The 14,625-nt window shown below is 55.1% G+C and overlaps 1 protein-coding gene across 5 annotated transcripts in view; it reads left to right on the top strand.

The window, feature by feature from the left end:
* SNX29 (sorting nexin 29) overlaps window positions 1-14,625 on the top strand; it is a 476,556-nt gene that overhangs the window by 78,793 nt on the left and 383,138 nt on the right. For all 5 annotated transcript variants that reach the window (XM_045072007.1, XM_045072011.1, XM_045072010.1 and 2 more), the window contains 2 exons: window positions 3,464-3,539; window positions 4,517-4,599. In XM_045072007.1, coding sequence (XP_044927942.1) covers window positions 3,464-3,539; window positions 4,517-4,599 — 159 coding nt within the window. The remainder of the gene's footprint in view (window positions 1-3,463; window positions 3,540-4,516; window positions 4,600-14,625) is intronic.

The following is a 14,625-nucleotide window of genomic DNA, read 5'->3' as shown; positions in this document are numbered from 1 at the left end:
GGGTCCAAGGCTCCGAGAAGGAACACACCCGTCAGGGTCACATGAGACCCGTGCGCAGGGTTCGCTCCAGTCACTCCTCTGGGCGTGTCCGTTACCTGCACACAGCAGATCACGTATACCATCATCTCTCTGAAGCTGCAGGGAGCGCACCCCCGAGGTTTCCCTCCACGCGAGCACTCACCGGAGGTGGGCGGCCACCGCCTCTACCTGCAGCACGTGTGAGAACGTTACAGCTCCGCTCCTCCCTGGGGGTCCTGGGCTTAGTGTTGGGTTTCAGCAGCTTCAGAGTCCGTTTGTTCATTTGAAACCTTGGGTCCCCTCACCAGGTGTAACGCTCCTCAGCTCCGTGTCCCACCGCGGGGCCAGCGGGCTTCCTTGGTGACGTTGGGGCAGCTCTGTGGCTGCGCTGCTCCACTCTGAGGTGGTTGATCTGGGCGCGTGCTCCTGGAGGGTGCTGGAACCGCCTGCGGTGGCAGGGGACTGTGGTGCCCACCCGGCCTGCGTGCTGTGTGGTCCCCACCCCTCTCAGGGGGGTCCTGTGCCTCTCAGCGCTCATGGTTTTCTGTATGCCGCCGGCGGGTGGCCCTGCTCTGCGCCAGCACCGTCCTGGGCTCTGGGGGGATCCAGAGGTGACCCCCCCCGGAGTTTTGCAGGCAAGGGGGGCCCAAGGCACATCAACAACTCTCCCTGCTTCTACTCCTGCCCCCACCCTGGCTGTTCTTACAGCAACTAGAGGGATCTCTTAGAGCACACATCAAATTGTATCATTCCCTTGCTCCGAACCTTTCCGGCGCAGTGAGGATAAAATCCAGAATCCTCATGGCGGCCCCCCAGTCCCCGGCTCAGTGCACAGCCTGATCTCCTGTTTCTCTTTAGCTCCAGGCCCCTAGACACGCTGGCCTGCTTCCACTTCTAGTCTCTCTCCTCCTGCCCCCTGCGCACATCCTTCAGGAGGCAGCCCATGTGGTGGTGGCTCATTAAGGGCTCTTCTATCCCCTCCTCTGGCAGGCCAGGTCTCAAGTTCACCACTGCCAGAGACTTCCTGTGTCCCCTGTGCCCTGACCTCAGCTTGTAATCGAGTGTGTGGGTGTGTAATCACCTGGTAAGTCCTGTCCCCCTGCTACTCTCTGAGATCTGTACGGGCAGGTCCATGTCTGCCTGGTTCTAGTATGACCCTGACCCAGGCCAGAGCTAGGCGCACAGTGGGGCGCTCAAGGGTCCTTTGCTGAGTGGGTGAGTGGTGGGTGCGCAGAGTCCATGGGGATGGGGCATGCCAAAGGGAGCAGACACCTGGCAGTTGGAAATACGTGGTCCAGGTGGAGATGCAGTGTAGACGAAGGAATAAGGCAGGGAGTGCAAGGACCCGTGGAGGGAGAGGCTCGTAGCTCAGATCTGCTGTGAGAGAGGCCGTGAAGCGGGCAAGGACTCAGCTCTACCGCTGGGCACAGTGCGGTTCAGACCCTCGCATGTTACCTTGCGATCTTGGGCAGATCACTGAAGTCCTCCAGCGCCATCTCCACATCTGTAAAATTAAGGTAGTAGCGCGCCCCTCAGAGGGCGCCTCGATGGTGAGTGACACAGCCTGTGTGAGCACTTGCTCTGTGGCCCCAGTGTATCAGGCCCACTGCCGCGTCCCGGCTCACGGGCTGTGTTCTGGTGGGACGTCGCTGGGGCCGAGTAGGCCTGGGATCTGAAATGCTGGTGGGTGATGGCGGCCTTTCCTCCAGCTATGGAGTGCTGCTGTGCATGTTGGAGTCCCTGTTTTGCTTCAGGGAGAGGAATCTGACAGCTGTGAGTTGGATTAACAGGTGGGGCAGGACTGTGGGGATCCTCTGTGGAGACCCCTAGAAGGTATGGAGCCTCAGCACTAGGGTGGCGGTGGACACGACTGTGGACAAGGAATGGCGGACATGGAGCATCTTGAGCTCTGTGATGGGGGGAGGTGACGGCCCCGTGGAGAGGGTGTCAGACGGGAGTGCTCTGGACAGTCGTGACCAGGCGGTGGGCCCTGCAGGCATCCCGGTGGAGCTTCCAGGCAGGCAGCGAGCCCCGTGGGACGAGGATTCAGGATTGAGGTCCCAGCCACAGGCCCGTGTTTGGGAGGTTGTCCTCTTCAGCCTGCTGGCAGCTGGGGCCAGGACCTTGTTGGGTTTGCCGAGGGGCACAGAGTCCTCTGAGCTGCAATCCAGAGATGTCTTCATGAGGGAATCCGAGAAAAGGCTGTGAGGCGGGGTGTGTGTGTGTGTGTGTGTGTGTGTGTGTGTGTGTGATGGTGGCGGGAGCCTGTGGTAGGCGGGCGGCGTTCCAGAGCGAGTTGCGCTAGCAGTCCCTGAGCGTTCCCGCTGAAGCATGCGTGTGTCACAACATGAGTTTCATCACCTGTTGGTATTATTAAGATGTCGTGTGGTAGCCGCTGCGGTTAGCCCTTCCCTAGTCGAGGAAGCCGAGTCGCAGAGAGGCTCGGTTTAACGCTGGAGGCAGAGCCCGGCCTGGTAAACTCACCACAATGCTCAGAGGAGGGCGGGGGAGGCCGAGGGGGACACGCTTGCTGTTTTCCTCTCAAACTTCTTTAAAAAAAAAAAAAGAGCAAGTGGAATAGCTTAACGGGGACAGCAGTGTCAAAGAGACGTTTTCTCTTGAGGGTTCCCTGAGTACAGTCCCTTAAGAACTGGGGGATCTCCAGCAGGAGCAGGAAACTCCGGTGAAAACAGGAATGGCAGGGAGGCGGCCGCGGCGCTGTGGGCCCTGAGGTGTGCCCCCTTCCACCTCTGTGCCCCACCCCCCATCGTGGCCTGGCTCTGCAGTCGGCCTTGAAGCGGCGAGTGTCTCCAAAGGGCACGTGTTACCATGGCTGACCCCGGTCTTCATGTCACCATCCAGCCTAAGGGCCGTGGCTTTGCACTTTTTTCTGGACAGAGACCTGAACAGCCGCTAATACGTTTATGAAAATCTTTAGTGCTTCTAGAGATTATCTGTGGGCTCCCTTCTTCTGAATGCCTTTCCCACACACCCCTGTGTGTGGGGAGGCATCTTTCTAGAAAGCAGCAGGGCACTTGGTTTTGATGCAGACAGACATGGTCAGCGGTTGGACTGTGCTGCCCCCTTGTGTCTGTCGTGAGCCACTACAGCGAGAGCTGTTTTGTCCATCAGAAAGCTGATTATTATTCCCTGATTCTGAGGCTGGCTCTGAATATGGACTTCACGCACAATTCCAGGTGGCTCAAGGTCAAAAAGGTTAAGTGGGAGGATGGGGTCTCGTATCAGTGACCGCGGCCACATCTGAGATGATGGTCCAAAACACGAAACAAGTAGCAGATTAAAATCCACTGTGCAGGTGAGGAAACATTTTAAGTCGACTGATTTAGCAGATGAGGCAGTGTCTGCACTGTGTCCTTGCCTCACGGAGAGAATGAGATGAAAACAGACAGCTGACTTTCTCTCTGCGACTGCTCTCTCCGCACAGATGCCCCCCTTGGAAGCCTGGAGAACGGGACAGGACCGGAGGACCACGTTCTCCCGGAGCCCGGCCCCCGGTACAGGTCAGTATTCTGGAGCCAGATTGCCTTTGGGATTGAGTTGTCTTGTTCACAACTGTGTGTTTTATTCTCTTTTAAAGATTGGAGTACACCTGCCGGGTTGTAAGGTCAAGGCGTTATTTCACGTATATGTCCAGGTTTAGCTTAGATCGTAGAACGTGAAGTTGCCAAGGGCGTCGGAACGCGAGAGGCGGTGTTTAGCAAACTTCATTTGCATTCCGCCTTTGCTTTTATGGTTTTGGGGGTCATGCCTGGGTGCCTCCTCTCCCATTATGCTTGATGTTAGCATTTGATCACAATAAGGCACGGTTTGATTATATAATATCTGAGCCACTTAGCTCTCCTGTATTTGAGAAGTGCCGAGTCTGGCATATGGTAGTGAGCCCCGTATGGGTTTTTCTGCTTTTCAAACAAAAGTGTCTCAAAGGGAAACAGCTGCTCAAAGTCCCCGGATGTTGGGCGGTAGAGCTCAGATGGGCACTGAAATCTCCCCGATGCCCCGGAGCCTCGTTACTCTTCCAGTTGTTTTTCTCTCTGTGCTTTTAATTTGGTGCAAATTGGGTGAATAGGGATAGATCCCATCTGCATTTTCAGCCTTAGCTCCGGGGTGGGAGTCCCTGATGACCCCGAAGTGTGCTTGATGTTATGGACAGGGCTCTGCTCCCCGACAGGGACAAGGCCTATAGATTCCCGAATAGTTTGTACACAGTCAGGGAGGACTGGGGTTACCAGGTCCCTCCAGGACACGGAGTCTTTTTTGCTGTTTATTTTAGACAAATACTGAGTATTGATCTCGGGGACATACACAGACTTCGGCGAGAAGGCAAATTTGCAAGTAGGGAATCCACACATGATGAGGGCTGCCTCCCGGGCTTTTAGCATGTGCACCTGAGTACCCTTACACCTGCTTGGTTTTTGAATGGTGAAGTTGTATATTTTGAGCGGCCGAGTGTAACTTCCTTCTGTCTGCCTTCTCCCAGTGTGGAAGCCAGTCCTCCCAGCCAGGGAAGCCCTCTGAGCAACCTGTTACCTTCTGCCTCCGTGCCAGAATCGATGACAATTAGTAAGTACTTTCTGAGTGTCCTCCACCAACACCGGGTGAGCCTTGGGCCTGCCCATCAGTGGAGTGCCTTTGCCCTTGCTCCTGTGTGACTGCGGACTTCATGCAATGCGGTGTAGAGCCAGGTGTGTGTGTGTACCTGGTCGTGGAGTCGAAGTGTGGTGTTCGGAGCTTAGCTTCCTGAACTGCAGCTAATACTCGGTGCCTGGGTGTGTGCACGCTCTAGAGGACAGGCTGCAGAGACGGAGCAGCACTGAGCCAGAGGGAAACTTGTGTTGTTTAAGGTTTGGGGGTTTGCATCCTGGAAGGTCGTCAGCTACAGAGGAACTGTGCTAGTTGGATTTCCTTTGTAGCTCTGGAGGAATCCTTTTTGTGAGGAAGGAAGAGTATATCTCTATATTCGTCAGAGACTGGGACTCCTTCCATCTAGCCTCATGGTTTAAAATGGCTCTTGTGGCTCCAGCCATCCCATTCTCCTCCCAGGTAGCAAGAAAGGGGAAGGAGCAAAGGAGAGACTTCCTTCATTTCCATAGGTAGGTCTGAACTTTCTTAGGGAAAGAAGTTACAACTTTTTTCTCTAGCTTTTGCCTGAAATGTACATTGCCTTCAGTTATGAAGGTAGAAGCAAACCATAGAAACCATAGCAGTTTAGCAAAATGGGTGATTTTGCTTTGTGAAAGTCACAGGTGCCTGCGAGAACCATGACATGAACAAAATCTCAGAATGTTGTTTCTCCTGGACAACAGTTTTCAGTGCGATAATAAAGAATTCTATGTATTCCTATGTCACTTTAATTTTTTTACATTTTGATAGTTCTTTTTCAATAGAATCCATTTCCTTTGTAGTCTGGTGTGTTTTATGTGTTTTGAACTATTTTTTGAGAAGAGGCCCATGACCTCACTGGACTGCAGAGTGGGCCCAAACAGGTGGTACAGAACAGGAGGCCCCATCCCAGGAAGTGCACACAGTAGCCCATCGGTATGGCCCGGATCAGCCCCATGGCCTCCCCTGGATGCTAGGGAGGCAGAGTCCTCCTGCCCCCCAGTAGGGTTTTCACTGCTAGGGAAGGAAGAGTGGAGCTTGGGAGCTAGCCGGCATTCTCTGAGTCGGAGACGAAGAAGGAAGTGACCGGACTCTGTAGGGTGGCGCAGTGCACATGACCAGTCTGTGTCTGTAATGAAAGTGTGTGGTTTGTCACGGCGGGAGTTCAGCCGTGTGGTTATCTGTAGATCGACGCATATGGGGCACCCAGGCTAGACGTCGCTGGCTTCCAAAGTTCTGTTACTTAATATTTCTTTAAAGATTTTATTTATTTATTTATTTGTCAGAGAGAGAAAGTGAGAGAGAGAGCGCAAGCAGGGGGAGCGGCAGGCAGAGGCACAGAGAGAAGCAGGCTCCCCGCTGAGCAAGGAGCCCGATGTGGGACTCTATCCCAGGACTCTGGGACCGTAACCTGAGCCTAAGACAGCAGCTTCACCGACTGAGCCAGCCAGGCGCCCCAGTTCTGTTACTTATTTACCACTGTACTAGTTCTTACCCTGCAATGTGTTGTTTTTTTTTTTTTTTTTTTAAGTGGGTGCACTTAAGAAAACCTGAATGCCTTTACTGGAAAAGGGAACTTTGCACGAGTACAGTGAGTGGAGAGCCACTGTCAGTTGACGGAAATGGCGGGTAGCTGAAAATTAAGACATTGGAGAGGACCCAGTATGGAGTCGGCCTGGATGTCAAGGCCAGCTTCTGTCCGAGACCCCCTCCCATTGCCATAAGGAGAGGCGAGTGACTGAGCAGCAGCACGGGGGGCTTGGGGATATCCTAGTGCTAAACTCACACCTTTTTCTGGGAAGAAACCAGAAGGATTGAGAACACCCAGAAGCCCTCTTGTTGGGGGTCCCTGCTCCTTTCTGCCTCGTCTTTCTGTGTCTACAGTGCTTTCTCTCTGAGTGGGTTACACCTTGTGTTGAGATCCCAGACATTTTTCTGGCTCTCAGGTGTTTCTGCCCCAAAGAGCACCAGGTTTTGCCTTACTTACGTTTGTCTTATAAAGAACAGCGCCCCCGAGCTTGCGGGCTCGCACACCAGGCCTCACCCTTGTCCGGGTGCAGGAATCTTCGGGCGCCCCAGCGGTTACGCAGCGGCATGCTTCCAGGCGGGGTTCGTGCTCCCTGGGGAGGCGCCCCCTCCTGCAGCTGACCACCATGTCTGCTTTGTCCGAGGCTCTGGGGCCTCCTGGGCCACGTTGGGCTGGAGGAAGCAGCGGGCCCTGCTTGGGCATCGGCACTGTGGTCATTCATTGTGTGCTGATGGCGGAGATTTCGTCTTGTCTGCACTCGGATATCCCATCTTCCAGAATTGTCGATCTGGTTTTATTATTTGGTATCTTTGGCAAGGAGGGACCTACCCAGAGTTTGTCCCATGAATCTCCAGATGTGTCACCACACCCACATCTTGACCCTTGATTCTCTGTGTTAGTGGACTTTGTGGGGCGTGATGGTGCGCTGCCTGGGGCAGGGGCTGGTGGCACCGTGTCTCCTGGGTGTGCTCCGGATGAGAGACCTGGGTTCTTAGAAATTTGGGGTGGAAGGTGACTTTGATGTGTGTCTGCCTCGTCCTGCCTCTGCCCCTGTGACGTCCCAGAAAAATAAGAAGAGCCTGTCTGGGGGTCCAGGGTGTCTGCTGGGGTGGCCGTGACAGTACCACCGCCCGGGAGGCCTGAGCAAGTCTCTCGCGCAGTTTCAGAGGCTGGAGGTCCAGGTGACCTCGGTGCTGGTTGCAGGCGAGGCCGCTGTCCCTGCCTCGCAGGTGGCCTTTTCTGCCTGCTTCCACATTCCTGGTGTGTCTTCTCTGCTTGCGAGGACCCCGGCCTACTGAAATGCGGTCCCTCCCTCAGGACCTCATTTAACCTTAATTCCCTCCGTACAGGTCCTACCTCCAAACACAGTCCCTTTGAAGGTTAGAGCTTCCCATGGGGATTTTGGCTGGCAGGGGCTGGGGGGCTCATTCAGTCCTGGGGAGTCCTGAGAATGTGTCCCAAGAGCTGTGCGACTCCAGATGAAGAGTCCTATCCTAGCATGGGAAGCACACGGGCGTCGAGTCGGGAGATGCGTGACTCTCAGAAACCCCGCAGAGCCTGGCGGAGGGGCCCCAATTCTTCTCTACGACACAGAGAACCCTCCCTCATGCCCTGCTAGGTGCCTTCCCCAGCTGCACCCAGTCCTGGGTATGGGGGCTGCCCGGCACTGTGGTGGCACTAGAGCGGGGCTGTGTCATCCTCGGTGCTCAGGGATGACAGGCAGGTCCTCTCCGGCAGCCTTCCCCTCCTGGGGGCCTCTGAAGTGGCACAGGGTGTGGTCCTGGGCTTTGTGGGTGTATGTTCTCGTCATGAAGTGCCCAAGAGAGATTGGCGTGACCAGGCTCACATTCCCGCTCTTTCTCCGACGCCCTTTGGTAGTTAAGACCACGCAGAGCCTGTTGGGAGGAAGTAATGATTTAGCAAAGTAGTGAAGACAGTTGACGCTCAGGAGATCACCGATGCTTCTGCCTCCGGGCACTTGCCATTCGGGCAGGTGTATGTGTGTGTGTGTCTGCGTTCGGGGTGCGCGGGGCCGTCCGGGGGGTACTGCAGACCGCCTGGTGCCGTCTCGGCCCGGAGGGGCAGGCTGAAGGCCGGCTGCCCAGTTCCCCAGGCTCCCCCTGGGTCTCGAACCTCTCACGGCCTGTTTCCGTATCCAGACACCGGGATGCCGGAAACACTCGTTTGCTGAGAAGAGAATCTGCATCAGAGCAGAGTGTAAGTTGTGTAGATAGCGCTGCTTACCAACCTGCTTATTTGCATTCTGCTTTCTTAGCATTGTTTTCTAGCACTTTCCCCTCTTCATCTCCCTGGTCCTCCTGCTGAATGGCTGTGTAGTATTCCAGTTTACTGGGGATTTTGGGGGGAGGGGGTGCACCAGCCCCGTTCGTTTGTTTTCCCGCTGTCTTCTCTCACTGTAAGGAAAAATGAGAATCAGCGCCATCTTGGAGGAAATTATTTTTTTTCTGCTCCGTGTTCCTTTGTGGTAAATTCTTGGGGTGTGGGGCGAGCAGGCCAATGGTGGGTCCCGTATTCATGATTTTGTTCTCAGCTGTCTCGTGTCCGGAGGGACCGTGTTGACAGCGGGATGACAGCTGCCGGTTTCCTTATCCTCCACCCTCCGTAGTCGCTAACATTTTTTTTTTTTTTTTTGTAGTTTTTAAAAAAAGATTTTATTTATTTGAGAGCGCACATAAGCATGGAGAGTGGCAGGCAGAGGGAGAAGCAGGCTCCCTGCTGCCTGACTCGGGGCTTGATCCCAAGACCCCAAGATCATGACCTGGGCAGGAGGCAGATGTTAGCCGAATGACCCACGCAGGTGCCCAGTTGCTGGCGTTTTCATGCATCTGCTACTTTAAGAGCCGGGAAAGCGGCACTCAGCGGCTCAGGGCCCCGGCTGAGCGCGCCCTGGAGGGGCTGTCCTCTCCAGGCCTTTAACATTCGTAACCTCCCCCACACCCCAGTTACATGGGTTGCTCACATCCTTTGTTTTGGGATCTTCAGCCTTCCCAGCTCCCAACCCTGTTCTTCCTGGTGTGGAGGCCACGTGGGAATGGGGCACAGAGTGCTACTTGCTGCTCCTGGCGCTGGTCGCGTGGCTCGAGGCCCCCCCCACCCCACCCCCCGCCCCGTGCTTACCTTGGCCAGTGTGTTAGGCAGCAAGAGGCCAACAGCCTGCCCCAGGGAGTTGCCAGGCCAGAGGGGAGGACAGACACCGGTGACATGGACAGACACGTGAACTTGGCTGGTACATCGCAAAGGCTAGGAAGGTGGGGCACGGAGCAGGGGGTCTCGGTGTGTGTCATTAAGACGGGTTGGTGCGGCAGAGCCGAGGGTGGGGGGTGAGGGGTTTTGGCGGTGGATGGAGACGGTGGAAGCGTGGCTGGGCAGAGGGGAGAGTCGAGCCGAGGATGCCGGAGAGGGCCCGCCGTCCGTTCCGATCCCAGCAGCAGTGGGAAGTGGGGTGAGGGTCTTAAGCCAGAGTCCTGGGGCCATGGCCACTTGCTCTTATGGCAGGTCCTACGGCTCGTCTGCTACCTGAAGTGTCCTCAGGAGCCTGCCTCCCGGTCCTTCCTGGAGGCCCCGGTGGCCTTGCTTGCTCCAAGGCATTTGAAGGCCTCCCTGTGCTGCACAGGCTGGGGACTCCTGAGCTGACATGGCTGTCCCTACTCCTTCAAGCTGCCGGTAGCTCCCAGGCAGTGCCCTGGGCCCCGAGCCCTCGCACCCGTCATGCAGGGACATGCTGAGTGCTGCAGGAGAGCAGGGGGAGGACGGCTTCATGTTGTGGGGGGCGGGGTGCGACTCGGTGCAGCCACCCTGGGGTCTGGCCTTGGCTCCAGGGTTTCCTGGCTGGGTTTCCCTTCCTCTCTCTCTCTCTCTCTTTTTTAGCCTCCAGACTCTCTGGGACCCTGTTCCTCATATGTAAAATGTCATATGTAAAGGCACTTACTTCTGGAGACCTTTGGGGGGGATCAGTTTGGAGCCCATTCGGCAGCCCCAAGGGTTTAAGCTGTAAACCGCAGTTAGAGCCGAGACCCCTAGGATTGTGGACCTGGTCCCTGATGTTTCCATCCTGGTCCTTGGCCCGTCCATCTTCAGGTAGCAGGTCAGCTCATGAGTTCATACCGGTCTCTGGGGCAATTCCAGTTTCCTTCAAGGAGTGCCTGGAGGAGATTAATAGTATGCTCATCTCCATCGTGTCGCCTGTTGTGACCCAGACTGTACTCCTGTTATCGCTCAGTTGTCATAGCATCCCTGCAAAGTGGGTGTGTTGGCCTCGTCTTCTAGTTGAAGGAAACAGGCCGAGGGAGTCTGTGGAAGGTCTGAGTGCCAGGATGTGGGGGAGCTGGGGTTTCCTTCCTCTCCTCCTCCTCGCTGTTTCTGGAAGCCCCCTGCTTCTGGGGTGATTGGCCCTCAGAGGGAAGTATTCAGGTCTGCAGAGATGTCCATCTTTTTTTTTTTTTTTTAAGGTTTTATTTATTTATTTGGCAGAGAGACACACACACAGAGAGAGGGTGCAGAGCTGAGGGAGTGAGAGAGGGAAAAACAGGCTCCCCACAGAGCAGGGAGCCCGATGTGGGGGATCCCAGGACCCCTGAGCTGAAGGCAGACGCTTAACGACTGAGCCACCCAGGTGCCCCGAGATGTCCCTTCTTAAAGATGCTTCCCTCCTCTGACCACACATCCTAAAGAGCTTGCCAGTACCACCCACTCTGTTCCTCCACGTCTGCTGATTGCAGGTTTTCAAAATGGTCCTGACCTGAACATACGGTCCGTTTTCTGTGTCCCCACAGGACTTGAGTTCCTCAAAGATGGCTGCTTAGCCTGCTCTTTCACTGCCTGCACCCGGTGCCTAAAATCCTGCCTGCCATGGCGCTGTGGCTCAAGAAATTTTAGTTGAGGGGGTGCAGGAACGATCCAGTGTTGATTCGAGTTCTAACAAGCCTGAAAACTTTTATTTATTAATTTTTAAAGTTTTTATTTTTTTTACTTGTGTGAGAGAAAAAGAGCATGTGCAAGCACAAGCAGGGGGACCGGGAGAGGGGGAAGCAGGCTTCCTGCTGAGCGGAGAGCCTGATGCAGGGCTCTATCCCAAGACCCTGGGATCATGACCTGAGCCAAAGGCAGAGGCTTAACGACTTAGCCACCCGGGCACCCCCCTCAAAGCCTGGAAACTGTTAAAACATTTTTTTAAACTTAAAACACATTTTTAAAAATTTTCTATAACTTTAAAAAGTGTTCTGCAGGAATGACCCACAAGCAAGTCCCATGATCACTGCTACATCTCTGGCTTGGTCTATGGCACAAGCCCAGGACTTTGAGTTACACGTGGGGGCAGGGGAGCGAGTGGATCTTCTACCTGCCCCACACCAGGGAGCAGGCAGCTGGTGCTAGCAGAAGGAGCACTAGCTTGGGGATTGAAAACTTGGTGCTGACACTGGCTCTGATAGCAGTGGGTCCCTTGGTCACTCTCTGCCTCAGTTTCCCCAACTTTAAAGTGGAGGAGGCTGCCCTCCAGGATTCCCGGCACTTCTGACCGTCTGCCCGGGAAAGGGGTCATCGACCCTACATTCCCCTTTGCGACCACGAAAGAGCCAAGTCGTCAAAGTCGGGATGTTTCTTGTATCCTGCCTGGTCAGGCTTGTTGCTGTGTCACTGCAGGCCTCTCCTTCTCTCCGAGCCGACGGCCTCCTTTGCAGACGTGTTGACTGTTGAGCTGACTTTGAATGACCTTTGGCTCGGGAAGCTCGTAAGCATAAACCTACTGATGCTGACATTTGGCCCGTAGTTTTCCGACTCCGGGCCAGGTGTCGGCCGATGCAGGAGGCATGGCTGTTTGGAGAGAGGCCGGGTGGGGTTTGTGTGAGTGCCCGGACGCCTGCGGACTGCTTGGAAGAGATGCTGTCTTACAGAGTTGGGAAGGGGCAGTTAACCTCTGTGAATGGCAAAGGCCACCTTTGGGTTTTGATTCTGGGTGGCCGGCAGCCCTTATCTGCACAGTGGCTGCCAAGTTTCTCTCACCAGTGCTGTTCGCTGAGACGTATAAATTCTTTACGCATCCTTTATTTTCGTAGTATTCTGGCGTGGGTGGTCGCAGCTGAGTTGAGTTGTGAAGGCCGCCTTTTGGGGTGGAAAGAACACTGAGCTCAGGCCGACCGTCGTGTCGCTCTGCACGAGCTCTGTGACCTTGGGCAAGTGCTTTACCTGCTCTGACCTCTGTTTCCCAGTTCCCGAAAGGACATGAAGTGTTAACCTGCTTACAGGATTCTTCACGAGGTCTGTGCAGTGTCTGGCTTGGAGCCCAAAGTATCTTGCTGTCGCATGTTTCCCTGGAATCCGGCGGAGAGCTTCAGAGCCCGCAGAAGCCCTGTGATCGTGTGCAAGGTTGTTTTCGTGTGTTCGTGCTCACATGTGGATCTTTCCTGGGGAGAATTCCTTTCATCATTCTTCCTCAGAGGTTTCCGGACCTTGGGAAACAGGACCATGTGGATGCTCAGTTTGCGGAAACGGCGCATCGTGAGTCTGGGGGTGGTTATCCTTGCTGTGGGTCTTCCACGCCAACGTTCCTACCGGGTCGATCGCTGTCTTCTTACTCGCCTCCCTCCACAGCTGAGCAGTGGGAGCTCGGGCACGTTATGTGGCCTGCCTGTGCCTCTGTATTCTCATCTGTAAAATGGGGTGAATGATAGTCCACATCTAATAGGATTGTGAGGATGCAGTGAACTAACCCAGGACAAGTCCTGAAGATATTCCATGTGAATCATACCTTGGTAAGAAAAACGGGAAAAGCATGTCGTGGAGAGCACCTGGCATGTCGTACGTGTGATTGTTGGGAACCTCGCTTGTAGGTTACATTGCTGGCTGACCATCGAAGGCAGTACCTGGGCCTTGAGCTGCCAGCAGATGGACCCGATTTCCTGTTTCACTCGCACCCCCCCTGCTGCACAGGCCGAGCCAGTTCCCTCTGCCTGGCTCTTACTCCTTAACGTTTCCTCCTAGTTGAGAGGAGGTCAGTGTGTACCCTCTTTCTGTGAGGCTGTAAGAATGGAAACCGAGGGTCAGATAGGACAGTGGTTCTCAGTGACGGGCACTTTCAGCCCCTGGAGGACATTGGGCAGTACCTGGAGACATTTTTGGGTGTCATGGGGGTGGGGATGCTGCTGGCTTCACCTGGGTAGTGGCTGGGGTGCTGCTAACGTCCCACCACACACAGGACGACACTACAGCAGGGGACGGGCCAGCCCCACAGGTCCGTAGTGCCGGGGCCGAGAGACTTCATGATAGGAAAGAAGGAGGCAGCGGGGCTGTTTTCCAGGAACCATATTTTATTTTAGACCTTTTCCTTTTTTTTTGACCACTTGCCTCCTGCTTGGCTCAGGGAATGGAACTTAAGAGAAGGAGGAAGCCCAATGAAACCGACGAAATGACAGACCCCAGAGAGCGTTTGCTCTTGGGTGTGCCTTTGGGAGTCGCTTCGTTCCGTCATCACAGCGGGATGATTTAGCGGGGCTGGTGCATCAGAAGAGCACCTGCACAACGCGCCAGAGTACATGACAGCCGGGTCATCGTCCCCATAGCTGCAGAGACCGTCAAAGGCAGCACGTGCGGCTCCTTGGGGCCCAGTTTCCTGAGAATTCCTTCCGTTGGTACTTACTGGCATTTACGTCAGCCGCACGTTCCTTCGCTCCCGCTGTACGAAAATGAGTTTCTACTCCTGAACTGAGCTCTTTGTTGGACCGTATGATCATTTGGGAGGTGGAAGGTGGAAGCAACAAGCGGCTCAGCCTTCCTTCGGGCGCAGTGCAGGAAGGGCAGCCCCGCGGCCACCAGGGGGCGCTCCGGCTCTTTCTCTGCCTCGCCCGGCTGCGCTCTCCTGCCGCCGTGGGTTGTTGCTGTCTGGGTTTTTGATGCCCAGAGCTTGGGCCCTGTTTTAACGGCGAGGTGGGGGTGGTGCTGGCCGCGGGAGCAAGGGCCCTCTCTAGCTGGAGAGCACTGGGCATGCACGGAACGGTGTATCGGCCGTGAGTGCAGCGGCGGTTGCCAGTGGCTTTCTGCGGCGGTGTAGGTGTCTGGCCCTGTTTTGCAAAAGGAAAATAGGCTAATTAGAAAATATTTCTCCTTTGTCATTGCTTCTCATGAAACAGAGTGAATTATCCATGGAGCTGTATTCATCATCGCAGTCCTAATCATTGCCTAATCATTGCCTAATCTTTTCCCTTTTGGGGGGGCTGGGGGTGGGTTGGGGAGGGGTAGGTGGTAGAGAGGGGTAAGCCCAGATGCTCAGTGTGATGATTTCGTTTTGATTTCTCCTCACTTCTGATACTGAGCCGGGGCAGAGGGCAGGAAAAGCATTCGTGGTTGTCAGTGGTTCCTTTTTTGTCCTGGCTGTTACTGGACGGGATTCTCAATGCGAGCGAGGGGGTCCGGCTCATTGCCTGGCAACGCGATTCCAAACATTC

This window comes from Mustela putorius, unplaced genomic scaffold, assembly GCF_011764305.1.
Source record: "Mustela putorius furo isolate JIRA1106 unplaced genomic scaffold, ASM1176430v1.1 tig00004007_pilon_pilon_pilon, whole genome shotgun sequence".
Lineage (NCBI taxonomy): Eukaryota > Metazoa > Chordata > Mammalia > Carnivora > Mustelidae > Mustela > Mustela putorius.
Note: the sequence above shows the minus strand (reverse complement) of the source record. Positions and strands in the feature narration are given on the sequence as shown.